The sequence below is a fragment of the Pholcus phalangioides genome, unplaced genomic scaffold (genome assembly GCF_987345545.1).
Source record: "Pholcus phalangioides strain wild (caught in Gottingen) unplaced genomic scaffold, Ppha-v1.0 ptg000008l_1, whole genome shotgun sequence".
NCBI classification, from domain to species: Eukaryota; Metazoa; Arthropoda; class Arachnida; order Araneae; family Pholcidae; genus Pholcus; species Pholcus phalangioides.
In genome coordinates, this window is record NW_028301601.1 from 4,449,377 (window position 1) to 4,471,430 (window position 22,054).

The 22,054-nt window shown below is 38.6% G+C and overlaps 1 protein-coding gene across 1 annotated transcript in view; it reads left to right on the top strand.

Annotated features, from left to right (window-relative positions):
- The window catches only part of LOC149083521 (uncharacterized), a 92,638-nt gene that overhangs the window by 66,915 nt on the left and 3,669 nt on the right, over nt 1-22,054 (top strand). Inside the window, exon 2 of the mRNA XM_089234039.1 lies at nt 15,811-16,268. Within this exon, the coding sequence (XP_089090165.1) occupies nt 15,811-16,268 (458 nt within the window). The remainder of the gene's footprint in view (nt 1-15,810; nt 16,269-22,054) is intronic.

Consider the following 22,054-nt stretch of genomic DNA (forward strand, 5'->3'; position numbering starts at 1 on the left):
AGAGCATCTGAATCGAGAAAAAACAATGTCCAGTGTGCTAGTACCAGGTCTGAATAAGGCGACTAGTGGACTCATCGAAGGGTGGTTTTGTATTCTAAGTGACGTCAAATTAACGTGTAATCGTTAAAAAAAACGGCGTAGGGAGCAACTATTTGCCGTAGCGATAATACTGACGTCACTGAGCACATTGATGGCGGATGACGAGTCGGCCTAGGTTTTGAGTGAGAAAAACAAAACGATTCTTCGTAGCTCCCTATAACCGCATTCTATACACAGTCGAGCATCGATGTGATTAGCTCAACTGGAGGAGTATGTAGGGAGATGGTGTCTGATGGCCCGGTCATTGGACCAGGAAAAGCGTCAAGGTCTTCCACATCTTGAAAATGTAAATAAGTGGCATATCATTAGTAACAAATTATAATACATTTAACAATAATCATTTTATCATATTCATACATTGTTATGTATGAAAATATAGGAAAAAAATGTTTTTTCTTCACACATATATATAATATCCATAGAGTACACATGTATATACACAAAACGAAATTTATACGCATTTTTCCTGAACTTATAACCACTTTTCTTTCGACATTTTTGTGCATTATTTCTGATGCTGACTCGACCGACCCGCAAAAAAATAACATAAAATTGGGGCTGGGGGAGGGACCACAAAATGTAATCGGGTCGCGGGCTTCCACACATGTTTAAGACGGTCCCGTTAATAAAATTTATTCTTGTTAATAAGTCCTTCACAAAAAATTTATCGATTCGATTTTCGTTTCCTTTTTGTGATGTTTCCATGGATTATGAAATTTCGCGATGCTAATTAAATTGGCATTTTTTTTTTTGTCTTGTCTGGCTATTGTTTCCGAATTTCCCGTGTTTCACGAGCGCAGCGTCACCTATCAGTAAATTTTTAAGTTTTTTTTTTCCTCTGCCGAAACAAAATTCGGCAAAAAACAAGAACTTTTAGAAGTATTCATGCAAATATTCCTTGTCCTTATTTTACAGCATTTAGAATCGTAACATCAATTATATAATCACTCGGTGTTTTTAAATGAAAAATTCAATATACGCTTGATTTCAGCGTTTGTTATGCATTTAAGCTATTTTAAAATATATATCAAAAAATATATGTACGGTTAACTTTCTTTAAAATGAAGTTCTTCAGTTGATGGAGAAAATGTGTCTGAATGAATATGTCCCAAAAGTCGGCCTTTATCGCATCAACCGTTCGTCGTCGAGGAATGGTTCCAATTTGAAAAAATCGTCCTGTAGCAGTTTTGCGAAAAAAAGTGTGTTACAAAATTTAAATTTTCTCACGGACACCTCGTCCTAAAAACACTTAGATAGTTAGTTGTTGCCCTGTCTCTGATGTGGCCGACAAAAAGAATTCCACGTTTCGAAAGTGCTATATATTCGCTGAGATATCGGAATTCAAGAGCAGTTGGAAAAGAACAGCATAAGCTAACGTACAAGTTCACATTGCTGTTCTTTTTCTACTTTTTTCAGGTTTTTGAGTTCAAATATCTCAGCGAATATTGCATTTAAAACTTTTTTTGGGGGGGGCTCAGAAGAGAGATGGGGGTAACAATTTTCTAATTGAAAGTTAGAGGACGGGGGATCGTATAAAAATTTGGATTTTTAATTTAATGACATAGTACTGTATTTTTTTCACAGTCAAAACTGGTACAGAGTGATTTCTGAACACTATTTTAGCATTTCACCCCATACCTCTACGACCAACGGTTGATGAGATAAAGGCCGAATTGTGAGTTACAGAACAACCTGTATGCAGGAATAATAAGTTAATACAGAGATTCTCAACCTGGGGCCATATGGTCCCCTTCCCTCAGCAATCCTGGGACATTCTGAAAGGGGCACGGGTGAAAATCACACGAAAGAGAAGCCGCGACAAGTGGTGAAGATCGGGACCACAGAGCGAGCTGTGAATAAATAAAGCTTTCGAGTGTAATATGGTAGGGAAAAATATGTGACTACTTTTAATTTCAGAATCCAACAGAGCTGTCCATGGAACCAGAGCCCTCACATCGGAGCCTACACGATGAGATCTGGTATAGTCCTCCGACCACGAAATGAATTTTCGCTGCGTCATGTCACGTCACGTCGGATGATTTTATTCAATTTTTTTTTTGGTAAAACGATTGCACATCGAGAAAAGTTCATCAGTGACTGAACTTTCACGATTGGCATGTCCTTCTAGGATAAAATAGAATCGTTTGACGTGACATGACGTGCCGTAGCCAAATCTCATCTCGTGGTAGGAGGACTATACTATGAACTTCGAATGTAAATAAGTAAGCTATTACTTCCAGCTAAGTATGGGGCCCCATCATAAAACATCACTTTACCCGGAGACCCATGACGTTTTTTAGGGAGCTATTCACCGATATGGTTTAAACTAGTCACAATTTTTTGATAAGACACCCAAACGGATTGGTTAAAGTCAGGTTTTTAACCAATCTACGTTGATCTCTTATCCAAAAATTGTGACTACATTTTAAACCATGTCGGTGAATACGGCCCTTAGACTGAGATGCGTGAAACCTTTTTCCTTCCCCAAAAGAAGGGTTGCTCACTGAACTTTAGCCGAGGGCAATGTATTGGGAGCTTCTATTTATTGTGCAGGTTTGTTAGATCTCCCCATATTTCACGCAGACCCATTTTTCCCATATATTTTGGTTCTTCGGAGGAGTGATCACCCCTCCCCCTTCTGAAACCTTGTCTGGTCCAGGGTTCCAGCAATCCATCTTATTTATTAATTAAAATTTGTAGAAAATTTAGTTTTGATTTAATTCAGTTCTAATAAGTAAGAAGAAATGGTCTCGCCCTGGAATTGGAGAGAATGGATAAGACAGGGGAGCCTCGAGAAGAAAATATGATCCAAATGGGGGGGTCACAAGAGTTGTATTTTGGACCAAGTGTTTCAGAATTATCAAGATGGCTCAGATTAATGGTTATGTCACCTCTGGACTACACCAATTTTTGCCACCCTTTTATCATTCTATTCGAACTTTTTTAGCGACACTTTGCTTCTCTGGACTATAACTCACTTAGTTCCCATCCCTGTTAATATTTATATATATACGCTTCTGTGTCTCTCTAAATCCCAATTTTAGTCCCGCACATGCTGGCTCACTGACCTGGTCCTTCGCTCTCTAAAGTAACGAACTCCCCCGTGCTTAAGCATTATCTAGGTCACCCTTTTGGCCGCTCATTGACCTGGACCCTCGCTCTTTAGGTCCTTCTTTTGGTCATTGACGCGCTCGTATATATAAGCTCTAGTTCATTCTTCTGGTTATCACTAGCATGATCCATTGTAGGTAGTAGGTTACTATTTTGATCACTCCCCACAAAATCTCTAGGTAATCTAATCATTCGCCGACCACTCTTGCTCTTTAGGTCAATGGTTTCAATGGTTTCAAACTCATATGCTTGAACACTGCCTCAATCACTCAAGAGCTTACACACAGTTTAGGTCACTCTTTTGGTCTCTAACTGGTCTGTTGCTCTCTAGGTCACTCTTAAATTCACGTCATTGCCTGGAAATTGATTGCGGTTATTTTATAATAATCTATGCTGAGAGAGAGAGAATAATTATTTAGGAGAATTTTATCAATCCTGAAATTATATACACATTCTTTCATCGATTCTGAATCATCATTACCTCATTCTTTTTCATAGGCGTACGCAGAATTTTCTGGAGGGGTTTACTTTTTTTCCCTGCAAAATAACACTATAATCTTGGCTCGGGGGGGGGGGAACCTCAAACCCCCCCCCCCCCCCCGCGCCAATTTTCTTTGTCAACGTTTTTGTACATTCTGTCTATATTATATATTGCCTTTTTTTATTCACGAACAAGAACATGACAACTGTTACCAACACAAAAACACACATGAATTATGAACATTCACTCTGTGACCCCAAGGGACTAAGGCACCCTTCCGGTCGGTCTACAGAGATAGATCTAATATCTGTTAGCCAAATGGCAACCATCATAGATTTTTTAAAAATTAATTAATTGATAGTTAGGATTATGGAATTTTTGTAATTATCAGCTTTCTTTTTTTCCTTTTTTAAATATAAAGTAATAGAAGGAGCCGTTTAATATATACAGTCGAATCCCGTTATAACGAACACCAAGAGGCCGGAAAAATCACTTCGTTATAATGAAATTTCGCTATAAAGAAATTCCATTGTTCCTATGAAATCTTATCTGGGGGTATAGAAAAGTGCTCGTTACGACGAAATTTTCGCTATAACGGTATTCGACTGGACTGTATACAAGGTTATGCGTACATTTACATTCTCTCTTATTAGTGTAATTGATTACATTAATAGGATAGAATGTAAATGTAATCTGATCGATATTACAGATACATTTTAATTTACATATGTATTTCCGACTATATTGCCCGGCAAAAAAATAATAAATACTTGAGGCTTAAGGGGGGAACCCACAAAATAGCTTAGGACACGTTAAGATGGTGCCGAGTTAATATGATCCAAATAAATGACAATCACACACGATCATAAATTGATTTTATTGAAATTTTTTTGATCGCAGTCTGTGATCGAGCTAAGATAAAGCTTCGAAAAATAATCGTTTTGGGGAATAATTCACTAAAATTTTTGATTAAGTTCAATTATTAATTACTTACACTCATAAATTTAATTACATTTTGTATTTGGATACAAGTTACAGTTTGCTGTATTTTTAATTGCTTTATTGCATATTTTAATTTAATTATAAAATTTTAAAGTCGTGTAGTTTTTTGGCGTAATTAAGGTTAACATGTCGGTTTTTAAGACAATGCAGCTTAGCTAATTCAATAGGGCACATCAATGTGGTGGTCAACAGCTTACATATGGAAAAAATGGTTTTATGAATATTTATGGGTATATATAGTTAGTATCAAGATGGTTGGAGTTAGTTTTTCCACTCGCTGAGCCGGTCTCCGATTCATGAAAGTCTTTCCTCTCACACTAGACAGACTCTCAAGTCGATTGGTACACTAATGAAAATTTAAGAATGTATATCAATTCAATAGTAAATGGAAGCCAGAAGGGAGTAGTACTTGAATACGAATTACGCGTGTTTGTGGCCTCATATTATACGCAGTATCAATAAGTTTAACAAGTGGGCCAGCCATGCCTAGGCTTACGTCAAAGAAGGGTCCTCTCCTCACACTGAAGACTTCATGATTCTGATTTAAAATTAACTCTCAAATTATTTCTCTCTCTCTCACATTAATTCTGAATTCAAATCAATTCTAAAATTACTTTTTACACTAATCTTGAATTCAAATTTACCCTGAAATTATTTTTACATTAGTTTTGAATTCGAATCACCTCTTTTATTAATTCTCACTTCGAGTCAACTCCGAAATCATTTCTTACATTATTTGCGAAAAAAAATTCACATACATTCTGAAATTATTTCTCACTAATCCTGATTGAAATTAACTCTGAATCTATTTCGCCACATTAATTCCTAATTCAAATCAACTCTGAAATTATCTCTTACATCAGTTCTGAATTCAAATTAAATCTCTGAAATTATCTCTTACATCAGTTCTGAATTCAAATTAAATCTCTGAAATTATCTCTTACATCAGTTCTGAATTCAAATTAAATCTCTGAAATTATCTCTTACATCAGTTCTGAATTCAAATTAAATCTCTGAAATTATCTCTTACATCAGTTCTGAATTCAAATTAAATCTCTGAAATTATCTCTTACATCAGTTCTGAATTCAAATTAACTCTGAATTTATTTCTTGAATTAGTTCATAATTTACTTTGAAAATGTCGCTTACATTTATTCTGAATTCGAATTTACTCTGAAATTATTTCTTGCATTAGTTCTGCATTAACACTGAAATAATTTCGTACAATAATTCTGAATCCCAATCGGTGATAAAATTATTTCTTACATGTTTTTTAATTCAAATCAACTCCGAAATCATTTCCCTCAGTATTACTCAAATCATTCCTTTCATTAATATTGAAATTGTATCTTTTATTAATCACGAACTTTCATAAACTTAGAATTTCATTAATTCTAATTAATTCTGAAATTATTTCTTCTCATTAACGCTGAATCCCGAACATTCCTGTGATTTTATGATATCTAAGTAAGAATGGCTCGTCCTCCACCAAAAACTTATATATTGGGGCTCAAGAATGGGAGGCAATAAAATATATTTGGGTCCACGCTTCCGAAGTTGTTGAGACGGCCCTATTGATTGACAGAGGGCCGTCTTAAAATCACATTAAGGCTCATCACGTTAAATACACAGCATAATAACAAATGGATTGTAATAAACGCTTTTTTACTGCCATCTATGAGCAAGACAAAATTTAAGTTTTTCAGATAAATTTTTGTTGTTTCTGAAACTAGAGACCTTATATTGATTTAATGATTGATAATTTTATTTTAATTATAATTAAAATTTTGAAAATACGCTTTGCTTTGTTGTTCACTATACTATTAAGTTAATTTGGTACATAATTTACTAAAATTTAACTTATATATTAGTATAGTGGTTGGGGGGAAATTCATTGAACCTGTTATAAGTACTAAATACCTGGGAATAATAATTGACAAACGATTGACATTTGTGCAACAACGCAATTATGTAATACGAAGAGCAGACGTAGCAAAACACACTTTAAAACGCATACTTGCAAGCAGATCGACATTGACAATCAAGAACAAATTGAATGTATTCAAAATGGCTATCAGATCCATACTTTTATATGCTGCACCAGTGTGGCTCTACTCGAGCAATCAACACATGGTTAAATTAGAACAATATCAAAACAAAACAATAAGAGCTATGCTGGGAGCCAATTGGTTCATCAGGAATAGAAGTATAAGAAACGATATAGGAATGCCCACCATACACGCCTTTGCTCAAAAGCTGGCTAATAATCTCTTCCAAACTCTTGAAGAGTCAGAATACCAACATCTTAGGGAAATATCCACTTACCCAAAAGATCAGATATCAGCTTTTTCCAGACCCAAAAACTTTCTGGTTATGAAAAGACCGGAGGTACCGGGATTGTGAAAAATGTATATAAGCAACTATATATAGTGTAAATAATTAGACCAACTGCAAAATATCAAATTTGTAGATAATATATATTTAATCAAATAATCATAATTAACTGCATTTAATAACATATAATCGCATTTATTAATATGATCTATAGTTGACGCTGAACATAAAAATGAGAGTAGGTAATATATGCATTATGATGAATGATTAATGTTAAAAGAATAGCATTAATTATAACTTAATGACGTCCTAACAGGCTGATGAAGTGACATTCTGTCACTGCCCTGTTGAGTGACACTTTCTGCTTTCTATTTCTCCTCCAGCCTACTTAAGCTTTCTTTTCCCCCCTACATTAATAACCCAATATGGGTAATATTAAACTCTAAGTAGTTTAAAAATAAAACATATACAACCATGGCGAAAATAGCACTACTAGTCCAGGATGGCTAAGAAATGACTCAGGGGTATGCACTGATTGCCAATTTCAGTCGGAACCCACAGGCCACTATGTCATATTTAGGATTTAGGATTATATATTAGAGCAATATTGAACCAAGTGTGCAATCTAAACTCCGAATTCTCTTTTGAATAGAGAGTTCAAGGTGTACAGCGGAGTCACATCAGTGACTTAATGAAAAAGTTTCCCCACATTTTGTATGTGTTGAATGGTAATTTTTCCTTTAAACTTACCTTGTACACAAAAACCAACAAAATTTTTTTGCGAATTTGATGGGTATGAAAGCATAAATATTTTAAATGTGGAAGAAACTAAGTAAATCAGCAATTTTTAATGAACTTTTAAAATATATGCTACATTTTTCTACATTTCTCGAATTCCACGGTCTCTGTGGAAAGCCCCTTAAATGCAAGGCCGCCAGTAAGGGGGAAGTACCTGGTGAATCTTGTGTCCCGATTGCAGGACTCCCCCCTTGCCTTAAATTTGACGTGGCTGATTCAGTAATAGAAGGCGAAAAAAAATGTCTCTCTCCCCAGGTGACAAAATATCTAGTTGGGCGCTGGTTAAATATCGCCAATCTAACATCCGCCAAGGCCACCAAACGTTTCTGTTCGTAAGTCGGGGAGTGTGGCTTGAAACCTTAAAAAAAAAAAAAAAATTACCGCAACAGTTGCGTCACGTAAACAAGACGAAAATTCTCAGAAACGGAATTAGTCCTCGGTGTTTTACAACCACGAAATTGCGTACGTGGAATTTCGGAGTGGGGGTGCACTGGGGGTCCCCACGTTGAATAAGGGTTAAGGTCATAAGGTATACGCAGGCATATCTCCCTTTTTTTTTTTAGGAGGCGTACTTATGGGATGTAAAGATAACATCGCCGTGTAAAGATAACTAGACATAAGGGTCCTCTCCTTGAAGTTTTTGCAGCTGTGGTCTCCTCTTTTCTGTTTTTTGAAGGGCCCCCATGAAAATTAACCAAAAGAAGGCACGTCAAAAATCATTAAGGCAATGTTTTAAGTTCCCGACGTGGTAAGATGACACTATCCTTCTTCGTCATCTTTGCTCAAGACATCGTCATCATCTCCACGGTTTTTCTAATGAGTTTTTCACTCGGTGCACATGATGATGCATCACCAGCACTACCATTTTGTTTTTACTAATGACTGATTAATCAACCGCTGCCGAGTGGTTAACGCGGTTCGTATTCCGGCCTAGGTGTGTGGAGACGTATGGAATCTACTTTGAAACTTGTTGCCATTTGCTTTTTTTAAGATAGTGTTTCTGAACCTTTCTGAAAATTGAGACGGCAGTAAAATGTTTGAAACAATTTGATGGACCACTTCTGTCCCGTATTAAGGGGCATTCCTGTTATTTGCGTTATTCGGATTTTTTTTGCCTTTGTCCCGTTTCTCAACGATACTTATTTGAATTTGTAACATCTATTGAAGTCGTAAATACACACAAGTTTTCATAATATAAATTATGTTATGATAATCGTGGCAAAAATTATAAATATTCATCTCACATATTTGTCATGTTTAACCTTTTATCCGCAATTTTTTTTTCTTATTTTTAATCACGATTAGTGATTGCACCTACTTCTGATCATGTTTCTGATGACAATTGGCAATGTCCCGTTTTTTACGGATAATAATTTAAAGATTCCCAATTTATCATATTTTTCCTAATTAAATGTGGTAAATTTTCCATCATTAAAACAATTGAATATTTTTTTACATGAAATACATTTTGTATTTCACGTCCACCTGCGAATGTTGCAGCAGTTTATTTCGGCACCCTTCAGAAATTTCACAGCAGTAATTCACAAATTGCTTTTAAAGCAATAAATTGCTATTTTTTTTAGTGAAATTTAGTGATATCCCTTAATCGAATCACAATTTCCTACATTCACCTCGATGATGTATGGTGAACCTAAGTATGAATGTATAATTTTATTTCAACCCACATGGATATCACTAATATCAATTGTAACGGGTGAATAATTTTATCAAGTCTGCCTGCGGACCACCTATGCCATCACCGCGGACCATAAGTTGAGAAAGGCTGCTCTAAGACAAGGATACACAAACTTTTTGGATTGGAGCATATTCCGACCAAGATAAGTTTTAAGTCGTGTGAATACTCGATTAACTCTTCGGGGGCCTAATAAAAATGTAGTTTTGATCTCTAAAGGTGCCTACACACGTAACTGCAAGCTTGACAAGCATGCATGTTCAATATTTTTGTGCAAGCATGAACAACTTCCCCTTCGCCTCCACACGGTATCAGGCATGCTTACACAAGCACCTTTTCACACCGAAGCAATTTACGGAAAATTTATCGACGGACAATTCGGCACAAGTGAGTTAGCAGTGACCAAATGAGAGAATGAGTGAGGGAGCAAGCAAATCAGAGGAATTGAACAAAATGAGTGAGTGAGTGAAGCTCACTTAGGTCGGTGAGCAGATGAGTAAGTGAGCAAATGAGTAAGCAAAGAGTGATTGAGCTAGTGAAGGAGCAAATCAGCGGTCAAGTAAGGAAGAGAGCATAGTAATGAATAAGTGAGTCATCAAGTGAGCACATGAGTGAGTGAATGATCAAGTCAGTGATTCACGTCTCAGCAATGTTGGCACTTCCCCTCGGCATCGCATGCGCTCTAGTAATAGCGGTGCTGGCGGGTATTGCTCAGATAGCTTTAGAAGCAGCTCTGGCCAATCACAGGGTGGAAAATCTGTCTAACCAGGTATTATACTGAAATATTCAAATGAGCAAGTTAATGAGGAAGTGAGTGACCTAATGAACAAGTAAATGAGGAAGTGAGTGACCAAATGAGCAAGTAAATGAGGAAGTGAGTGACCAAATGAGCAAGTAAATGAAGAAGTGACCAAATGAGCAAGTAAATGAAGAAGTGATCGAAAGAGTGACCAAGTGAGTGAATGTGAAAATGAGTAAGTGAATGAGAAAGAGTGAGGGAGTAGCTCAGTGAGCACATGCACTTACTCATTCACTCACTCATTTACACACTGACTTGCTCATTAAGACACTAATTTTCTCACTTGTGCACTAGTTTGCTCATCCACTTGCTTATTTGGATGGTTATTCACTTTGTCACTCACTCACTCATGAGTGAAGCTCTTTCTTTCAAACCAAGCACAACTCAGGTCTATCACCATCTATGGGCGATTTACTACCTAGTAAGTCGTGCCGGAAGTGTAACTGTGTGTGTACCTAACAGTCTGAGTGCGCATGTAGTGTTGTGTTTCATTTTTCAGTGCTGCCATCTATATTTCAGAAGGGAAATGAGTGATGTATTATGATTCAATTACATTTGTACTGTTTGTAGGTCTGTTTCTCTCTGTGACGACACTTTTTTAAAGGGGAGAATCGGCTCGCATGCGCACCTTGAAGTTGGGAACCACAGAAAACCAACTTCAGCCGACCACCACTGTGGCGTGTAGACAGGTGCGGGTACTACCCCGCATGGTTATGCTTGTGCAAACGCGGATTGAACAGGCATGCGTTACAAAGTTCACTCAAGCCACTTGAGTACAATCACGATGCTTGCGTAAAATTGTCATTAAGACGCTCAAAAAGATTGCACATGCAATTTCAATTGAATCTTGTCAAGCTTGCAGTTGCGTGTGAAGAACGTTTCATAAAAGAACTTTTATCAAACTTTTATAGCTAATCCCTGCCTAATAGACTCTTAAGGGATATACACGTGTATACCTGGTTTTCGGGCGGATCATTTACGCCCACGGACAGGGTCTGAGGCATTCTGAGCCTCTGTTAATCAAGTTTTAAATTAGATATGGATTGAATAACTTGACTATTTCAAATTTAAAGTTTGGTTAACAAATTTGTACATATTTAGTTTATATTTCTCTTCGTTTCAATCAAGTTTTACGTGATGGAAAAAGTGATGCTTTATTGCGTTGCGTGCCTCCGGGGCACTGTAACTTTGCTTTGGGAAATGTAGCTATGTTAAAAGTTGGATACACACAGTCGATCCACATCGATGTAACCAACAGATCATACCGAAAAAAATGGCATAGTACTGGTCGGGTAGCCTAACTTTTATCCCTGAATCGAATCACTGGTGACAAATTAAATTTTTTAAAAAATCAGTGATAATATATCATTTGTGTAGCCCACCCTATGAGGCTCAAGGGCACCTTAGCCCATACAGTAAGATGCCAGAGCAGGAAAAACACTCGGGAAATCATGAATAGTCCAGTTTCTATTTGCCGGATATCCATCTCAGGGGTTCGCTAACTGGCCCCCCTTATGAATCTTGGGATATTTTGAGGGGAACCACTGGTGAAAATCAAGCTGAAGTAGAGCCGGACGGGTTGGGGAGGGGGCACTGAGTGCCGTGAAGAAATAAAACTTTCAATCGAAATCAAATACAATGGCAAAAAATTGTGATTACTTTCAGAATCCAACAGAATCACCCATTAAACCACGCAGTACCGTCTTAAATGTAAGGGCCCAACCGAGCATGGCCTGGAGGGGGCCTCGTGATAGTGAGATCTGGTTACAGTTCAAGTAGGAAAAATTATTTCTCATATGGGCTCATGATGCTCTTAGGACAGCCATAAAACCAGAGCTATCTAATTGCATAGGCTTCTCAAAACATGGCGAGGGGCCCTCATGTTCAGGGGTTACAGTACACGCTTGAGATGTGTACTATGATTTTCGAGAATAAATGTGTAAATTTATAAGATGTAATTTTCAGCTAAGTACGGGGAAGGGGGGAGGGGCAAACCATCTTCTTTATTGGAAGCCCATGATGATGATAAAAGGATCCTACACAGAGCCAGGACAAGAGAAATTGTAGCCCAAGGGACTACAACGATGCTCGATATAAATCCCTCGATAGAAATCAAGTTTGGGTCGAGACCAATATCTTAAGAATCCCTGGCTGTGAGTGTATTTTCACGACCAATATTCAGAGCCCCTGCGAATCATGTTTAGGTCGTGACCCGTAGCTCAACAATGCCTTGCTGTAAGTAAATTCGTACGATCTATCTCGGAAACCCCGGCTAATCAAGTTTGGATAATGACCCATTGCTCTCAAGAATCCGTGGCCGAAAGTGGATTCATGCTGCTCATCTCGGAAACCCCCTGCGAATCAAGTTTGGGTTGTGACCCATCGCTTATGAATATCTAGTAGAATTTGTACGACCCATCCCGGAAGCCCCTCGAATCAAGTTTGGATCGTGACCCGACCCATCTCGGATGCCCCTTCGAATCAGGTTTGAGTTGTGTCCCTATTGATCAAGAATCCGTGACTGTAAATGAATTTGTACGACCGATTTCGGAAGCCCCTGCGCATCAAGTGTGGGTCGTGACCCATAAGTCAAGGATACCTGCCTAAAGGGCTGTAAAGGAATTTGTATGATATCTCGGGAGGGGCACTGCGACCCAATTTTACGTCCCGACCGATAGGTTAAGAACCCCTGATCCAGCCACTAGGGATCCATGGAAATCCTGGCACCATCGTTGTAGTATTCGAGAATCGGAAAAGGAATATACGGAGAAAGTAAAAGGTATGTCGTGTTAAGACGTCATTAAGACATTGTTACATAAGTATTTGATTGATTTTGTTGTTTTTGTTTTTGGCAATCGCATTGTCTCTCGGATGGTATCATGTCCTGTTCTCATGAAGATGATGATATCGTTCCTCTGTGAAGTCAAGCTTGAACAAATACAATGGAATGAATGGGCCAATATAGGAAGACGAGAGATGAACGACCAACCATCGAAGCCGAAGCAAACAATAGGCAGCAACTCATTGTTGTGATTTCATTTCATTGCGTACCCGCGGCTCCACCTACTCTATCTTAATATATCTGCTTTTCTCTCGAAACAAATCTTAATGAGATATATTACATGACCTTTGTATACATTCATATGTACGATCTTCATCATGACAGCATGAGAACGACAACAATTTCCGATTGCTTTTTTTGTGATGCAACATGTCATTCATTCTCTCCGGATGATTTCTGTGTCTTGATGACTGTTGGAAATCGATAGAAAATATGTACATTACATGCTTTATACTTGTCCAATGAGAGACCTGTTCTACCTGACCTTTGAGTACGCATGTCTTATTGCTGTCAAAGTAGTTTGCTTCTAAATTACATCTCCGGAGAGGTCGAGTCCCACTTCGGAATATCTTGTGGAGGATACATGTTTACGCCTATGCCTCGAAGTTTTTTGCAATGACCCGCCGACAAAAAAGCTTACATAGTCTTTGATAGAAATTCATGTTTAATGAAAAGATGATTTTTCTGAATTAACGAAAATTCCGCATCCATTAATTGATATTCATAATAAATTTGGATCCTTAGGCTACATCAAACGTCTTCACCATATTTAGCTCTCTGATCACTACTTAAACAATGTCATAATACGTCATAGGAATACTCCAATTTCTAGAAAGGCTAAACGCTCATGGCTTTATGAATGGAAGCTACGTCACCAAGATGGCAAAAAAAAAAAACCCATCCGGCCTCCATTCGACCTCCCACGGGCTCGAACCCGCAGCCCTTTTTTTCATGTGCTTCCTGGCTCTCACGTCCATCTAACCTCAACGTATCGAAGTCCCATTCAAAATCACTTAACAATCTTTTACGTAAATTTACCACCCAAGAATTAAGACAATTGAATGTTGGTAATTGGAATAATATAACTTAATCAGGCCTGACCAGGCCCTTGGAGCAAGAACAGACCACCCCAAATCACAGACTTTATTACCGTTTAAACAATAGTAATAATCGCCATTTATTCATTATATTTAGAAGAATACTCGGAAGGGCCTATTAACTGATTATATAGTGGGGAGGAGAATGCCCAAGTCTTGCCCAATTGCGATTATTACGTAAGGGGAGTAGTCGTGGTAATTTCTTTAGCTCTTCTTCTACTAACCTACAATTTAGTTGTTGGGTTGCCCGGGGCTGTTACCCAGCGCGTGCACTGAGAGGGGTATGTGATTGTGGTAGTATTAACGTGGACTACCTCCGGAGTCGTCGAATTCGTATTAGGGAGGCACCTGCCGCGTGATGCCTATTTAAGGCCTAATTTGTGATCATTGGATTGGCCTGTAATGATGTCTTTACATGCATGCTTGTCCTTTTTGTTTCAGTCGATTGTCATACCCGGATATGACGAAGCTGGGCCGCCCTTATCGGATGCGGGACCCGGTGCGAAAATAATTTCGGGGGGTCCCTTGCCCCGATTTTACATATTTTGTAATGGGGGAAAGGAATCGCCATCCGAAGATTCATGCGTTATCACGGAATACACAGAAATGCTGAAAATATCTACTCACAAATGAAAATTCACAATTAACGAGAAAAATAATTTCAGAATTGATGTAAATGTTCAGAATTAATGAGAAAAATAATTTCAGAATTCATTGAAATTCAGAATGAATGACAGGAATACTTCCAGGATAGTGAAAATTCAAAATTAATGAGAGAAAAGATCCCAGAATTGATGAAAATTTGGAATTTAATGATAGAAATAATTTCAGATTTCACGGCGATTGAAGAAAAATCCCAGAATTGTGAATATTCAAAATTAATGACAGAAAAAATCGGAATTTATGAGAGAGGACATCTTTCAGAATTCATGGAAAGTTATTAATTCCAGAATTGAATGAAATTTAGAAGCAATGAGAGAAAAAATCGCAGAATCGATTGAAATTCAAAATAAATGTGAGAAAAATCGCAGAATCGTAAAATTTTTCAATTAATGAGAGAAAAAGAATGGCTGAAATTTGTAACTAACGAGTGAAAAAAATCTTGGAGCTGTAAAAATTCAGAATTAATGAGAAAGAATCCCAGAATTGATTAAAATTCAGAATTAATGAGGGAAATAGTTCCAGAATTGATAACAATTCTGTAATCCAATCAGTTCAAGCTCATACATCTTTCTACCACAAAAAATTTATATATATATCATTTTTGTTATGTTATACATTTTCTATTACCGTAAGTGTGGGGGGCCGATGGAGTCACACCAGGCCCCACACCCTAAGGGCGGCTCTGTGAATAAGAGATATTTGTCTTGACGAGCAGTGCCGTCTTAAAGCATGGGCCACCAGACATGGTCCGGGGATTCAAATGTAGAGTGACCTCATCTGGTTAAGGAATTTTTAACCAGGTTCAGGGCCTCAGAAAACTCATTCTGCCCAAGGAGCCCTACATGCTCTTAAGACGACCCTGTTGACGAGTCTTTTTTTTTTCTGTTCCAGGGTATTAGGGGACGACGAGAAGAAACCGTTCATAGAAGAAGCCGAGAGGTTGAGATGTAAGCACAAAAAAGACTATCCAGACTACAAATATCAGCCTAGGCGTCGAAAGCCTCCGAAATCGGCCTCTTCGTTCATGTCGTCGTCGTCGTCGACGTCGGAGTCTCGTTCGAATTCCAAGTCCACGGCGGCGGTGGCTGCGGACGACGTCAACTCCACGGACTCGTGTAACAACGAGGTCCCGATCCACGAACCCAAACACCATTACGGCGGTGGTTCTGGAGGCTCTTCGTCGAGCTACAGCAACCCGGCTGCGGCTGGAGGCCGAGGCAGTCAGCATCCCCAGAGCCCGCCTACGCCACCGACGACACCCCTGCAGGCTACGGCGAGGTATCCGCCACCTCAGCAGCAACAACACATGAGAGATGACCAGCACGTGGTGACTGAACTGACCGGAAGAAGTAAGTTGATACCACACTTATTCGGCTCATGGGCGAAAGTGTCGGAATTTTACGCCACTGAAGTCCCACCGCAAATACGAATCATTCATATTTGGATGATCGAAAAATAGATTTATATGTAACCTCACTTCGGAAACTCGCCTTATTCGACGCCAAACACGAATATCAACTACATCGAATATATACGCCACTGCTTTTCTTTTTCTACTCTGTACACACATAAAATTCAAAAACATTCACATTTTCTTATCTTCTGTCATGCTAAGGAAACGAAAAAAAAATTCTCAACTTTTTCCTTCTCTGCGCAATAATATTACGTCATTGTTTCCCTCTTTATTTCAAACCGAGCGCAACTCCGGCCTATAGCTATAGGCAATTTACTACCCACGCAATAATTACCCTCATACGCCACTGTTGGACCTTGAAAATATATATTTTGAACTTGAAAAAAAAATTCACTCAGGAGAAGAATGGCGTATTTAAATTGTGAGACTCGCCATATTCGACGCAGGGCCGTATTAACCATTAAGCAGAATAAGCACGTCCTTAGGGCATCAGGAGAAAAGGGGCATCACAATCGAATTATTTATATATAATGCGCAATTTTTTTTTTATAATATCAACCTTCGGTAGAAAATCCTCCTAGATGATATAGGAAAATTATCTTGAAAGTCCACTTTGACGCAGTATGAGACGCATGTACTATTTCTACAGCAACGATATGGAAATCTCAAATCTAGAGGAAACTATAGAAATATTGTCAACTTGAGTTCACGTTAATGCTGAGTTTTTGGAATGAGATGTCACAAAATTTTTATAAAATAAGACCAGGGCATTCTTAACAGTATCATAGGCTCCGGAGGCTTACGCAGGTAGGGGGACCCCGTACCCTCCATTAAAAAATTTAAAAAAAAAATTGGAAAAATAATCAAAATATCTCGAAGGAAAATACTTTTATGTGTTACCAAATGAATATCTGTTGATTTAAAATGTTTTTTTGAAGGTTCAAAATTTCTCAGGATCTCAAAATTTCTCTGGAAAGATTCCCTGTGCCCCTCGATAGGTCGATCCTGCGTACACTTCTGATGGGCCGCCGGAAAAACCGATTTTTTTTGGAATCCCCTCCCCTCCAAGCTAGCTAAAAATACAGTACTTGCCTTCCAACTTGCACACTTACTCTCGAAAATTGTAACCAAATGTAATTGTCACGAGGATCTCACGACAATTTCCAATGGCCGGGTTGTCCCATGCGACGCGAAGGCGCCGAGTACGCCAAATTATACAGAACAAGCTAAAATACCCGGCGCACTGCCCGGGTTTTCTTCAATTTTTACTGGGAGGATCGAAAAAGTGACAAAAAACCATCATAAAGGCATATGCACGACTGAAAGTGATTGCTGAGACCCAGGAACCATTGTTGCCCGACGGGTTTTCACCCATTTCTGGCATTTGCTCTGCTCTGACGAACTTTTAAAATAGCCTATGGTTCAATCTCGGTCCTGTTAGTATATATGCAAAATTTGACGACGATAGGTCTAAAATTGTAGATTTGTATAAAAGACAAACATACATACATATGTATATAAGATAAGGACATGAACTTGAAACGTGCAGATCTGCGGGTATACTCGTAAATGGTCATAATTGGATCAGCTGTGCAGTTTGAACCACCGTAGAAGCAAACGAAATATTGCCAGATATAGATTGCGAATGGACTCGAAAAATATATCAGGAAGAAAAAGTACCCGATGATAGTGATTAACCCAAACTAAGGTACAGTACTTGTGGATAATATAGTAATCATGCTAAGGGTCACAGTGGTTCCTCTGTGGTTCGGAAAATTCTAAAACGCGGTCAATGAGAGAAAATATCTTATAAAAATGACTAGAACGAAAGGTAAAAGTCAAAGGTCTCTGTCATTTTGGGAAAATATGAAAGGAAAAATTTCAAAACGCGTACATTTTGACAATTTCAAAAATAGCGATAGTTACATTGATTTGCGTTCCTTTGGTTTGCTCAGTTCGTTGGCGTCTTCTTAATATTCTTGGGCAAAGTTGGTCAACTCTTCCCTGACTCTTCCCATCACTACTGAAAGTAGAAGTAGATGTCTTACGTAGAATTGGCTTTGAAGATGTCGTCAAAGACTTTGAAAAACTAGAAAAATAGGAAAGGGAGAACCTTTCAAACAAATGAAATACATATGTGCCTAGAAATATTCACATGGTAGCCTATTCTGTCAACTTTTGAGAGAAGTGTAAAATTTCATTTTAACATTTCTTATGGATTTTTTTTTTTTCAATTGATAGATTCAATGAATAGGTAAATGAGAAATACAGCGCATATGGCTACCACCTATAGAATCCATCTTCTATAGGTGGTGTTGGTATGGCACCCTGAAGGGAATATAAGCAATATCCGATAGTGGCGATTCTCGCCAAAAAAAAGCCTGAAAGTAAAAATTATTAGTCTTCAAACGTAAAAAAATCGCTGAACTGTAGCCAATAGCATTAAAAAAAGGTGGGGAGGGCACCAAAATTACTTAAGTGCTTCTTAGGGCCTTCAAGTGTCTTAATCCGGCCCTGCTTCGACGCCAAACATGAATAATTAGTCAGTCGGAAAAAAAACATCGGATACGCTACTGCCTTACATTTTTCTCACACCTGTGAAGCCAATTCTTCAAGATTTCCTGTTTTCCACTATATTGAGAAAATGAGAAAAATCCTGAACGATTTATCAGTATTAGATCCAATATAAACATCAGCTCAGTAATTAGATCCAAACACACCACTGTAAGACCTTGAAAAAAATTATATTTTGAACTTGGTAACAAAATTTACTCGGAAGAGAAATCGCGTAGTTAAATTAATTAAATGTTGCATTTTTCGCCACTTCAATGCCAGACATGAATAATAATAAATTGCAAACGTCGAATACGCTACTGGCTTTTTTCGCACATGTGCGCATGCAGCACTTTCCAAAAAATTTCCTATCTTCTTTCGTGTAAAAAAAATTCCCGAGTTTTTTATCATCTATGCAATTAGTAAATTTATTATCGCCTGATCTCAATACGCCACTGTCTTTTTTTTGAACCTAGAAAAAGAAACCAGAAGAGAAATGGCGTAACCACAACATGAAGAAAACGTATACAGAAGTTTTATTATAAGTAAAAAGTCGGGCGGCGGCGGCACGCGTATGACTCTTGCGGAGTACAAAGGGGCCCGTTGTGATGGCCACCATCAAAAAGGGCGTGGCATCTAGGATTCGATTACACTAGCGGGCCACCAGGCCTCCTTCTGGCATTTAATCTCCCCCCCCCCACTTCAAGAAAATACCACTTGAGAAAAAGTATTGTAGAAGAAAAGCTTGCTTTTTCCTGGTTGGGGCCCCTCTCACCCCCTCCGTCTCTGGTGGGGGGAAGGGGTAGATCTGGGTTGAGATTAACCAAAAGAGCATGTGACGTCATGGCGTACGTACACATACGCTGACGACGATGGAAATTCCGGAAGCGTAAATTGGTGATCGGAAGGAGTGGCGTAACATATATTTTTTTTAAACTCCGCCATGGGCGTCGGATTACTCGAGGATCCGGGTCTCAAGTACGCAAATGGCGCCACTTTCTTGTGTGTGTGTTGCCAATTATGCCACTCTTTTTTTTTTTATATTTGTTCTTAAAAGACTAGGATCGTTTTTCTGTACACCTTTAGAGAAAAATTTCTTTTAATTTCAATGATTTCTCAGATTTCAGTGGCGTATAAAAATATTATGATCGAAAATTTCGTTCACTTTTTTGTCGGGCCAACGAAGTTTATCTGTAATTAGGTGCTGGGCCATATTTAGTATCTCTAGGGGCCCAGGGCCTCAAGCCTTTTTAGGAATCCTACTCTGAATTTAGTCCAGTGGTGTATCAAAAAGTATAATTGAGGGATCAAAATTTTTGGCTCAATTTTTCCTGTTAAAAGTATTTCTATATTGGATTAAGGCAGCTCTGGGCAGTTTGTGGGACGGGGCTTCAGACTAGAGTATTAAAAATCTCGTAAATTCCGTTCGGACGCCACAGATACGATTAGATAGGGACTTATACGTCGAAAGCAATTTCGGTTTCCCTGATTTAGATTCGAATCCATTGGCGGTGACATTGAAGCCGGGGAGGTTCTGTACTTCGTTGAGCACCCCCCCCCCCCCAAGCTGATTCAGAAATCAAAATATCTTACATAAAGCTCTAGCCGAGCACCCACGGGTCTAAAACGCTCCAGACTCTATCCATAGGTGTGGAATCGAAAACACATCAAGGTGCAGTTGTGTATGCGCTTTCCGACAATTGCGATAAGAGCATGCACAACTGCCGGAAAGCACATACACAACTGAACCCTGACCTGTTCTTGATTCGACACGTATGAACCAGGGTCTCGGTCTGAAGTATTTTAGACCTGCGCGCGCGCGTGTGTGTGTGTGTGCGTGTTCTTTTTCCCATTTTGTCGAACATTAAATTTAGAAAGTCATTCATACAGTAGTTACCTACTATTGCTCAACCGTACATGCACCTTGTACACATTCCTCTGCAGGATCGGTACATGCCGGAATGTACTGAGTGTATGAGGGGGGACTAACGTATTGATGTCGTGACAGTAGCGCTTCTTTCGTGTTTTCTTGCTGGTGCAGCCATATGTCTGCCATATTTTTAATCACTTCAGGATGGTAAATGCTTGAATTTTTCCCTCTTTTTTTGTAAATATCGTGTTGTAGGTCTGCCTGCTCTCTGCGGATGGACTTTTTCAAATGGGGGTCCGGCTTGCATTCGTTAACCTGTGGGACACCCCTTCCTCCTCTTCCTCGTAAAACAAAATCCTGACATATGGATGAGGCTGAATATCTAAGGGGAGGGGCGTGGACATTTCGTACAGAACCGAACTTTATGGAAAATGTATGACCATTAACAAAGATTATATCAGGACTCTTCTATAACCAAGCATTTCATTTTTACAAATTTCCAAAATGTTTTTGCATTTTTGATACTCACAAATGCTTTGATACTCAGAAATGCATTGAAAACGTAAATGTGAAAAAAATTTGTTTTTTTTTTTCAAATTTTTTTTATTTATATTTTTTTTACAAAAAAACTAATTCCCTTCGCCAAATTTTTTCAGCCAAGATGGTGCAGCGCACATTCATCTTCAACGTACAATATTTCCCCGAATCTCATTGCTAAATTTTATGTATTAAATCACGCGTTTCTTGGAGGCACTTTCCTCCTGGAAGTCATCCTGAAACCCCCACGAAAGTTCTACTTATTGTGTGCTGCCCTCTGATGAGAGCCCTCAAAGTTTAGATTTACCATATTCGCAACAAAACTTACACAGTCCTTCAAGTCAAGGCTTTTACTCTCTGAGGTCTAAAGAAAAAATTCTGCAGTAAGAAAATGAAACTCGCACATTTTTGTTGCACCTTGGTCTGAAATGGTTAATATAATTATATATAATATAGCCTTTTAAATAGTACATGGTGGGAAAATGATTAGCTAAATATGGATTAGCTGTCAGCCTCCCTTATCATGGAAGTGGGTGGCATGGCCAGCACAAAAAAGGTAGGGCTCTGGCCCGGGTGCCTCGTGACGATTCCTATGTCACACTGCAAATTCACGAGTGAGTGGGGTCCTGTGAAAAATCTGGCTAGGAGTCTGCCAGAGATCCCACCCTAGAGGCCATGCGGCAAGATGTGAGGGTCAAAAATATGTGAATACAATCTAACAGCGGTTCTCAACCGGTGCTCCGCGGAGCCCTTGGGGCTCC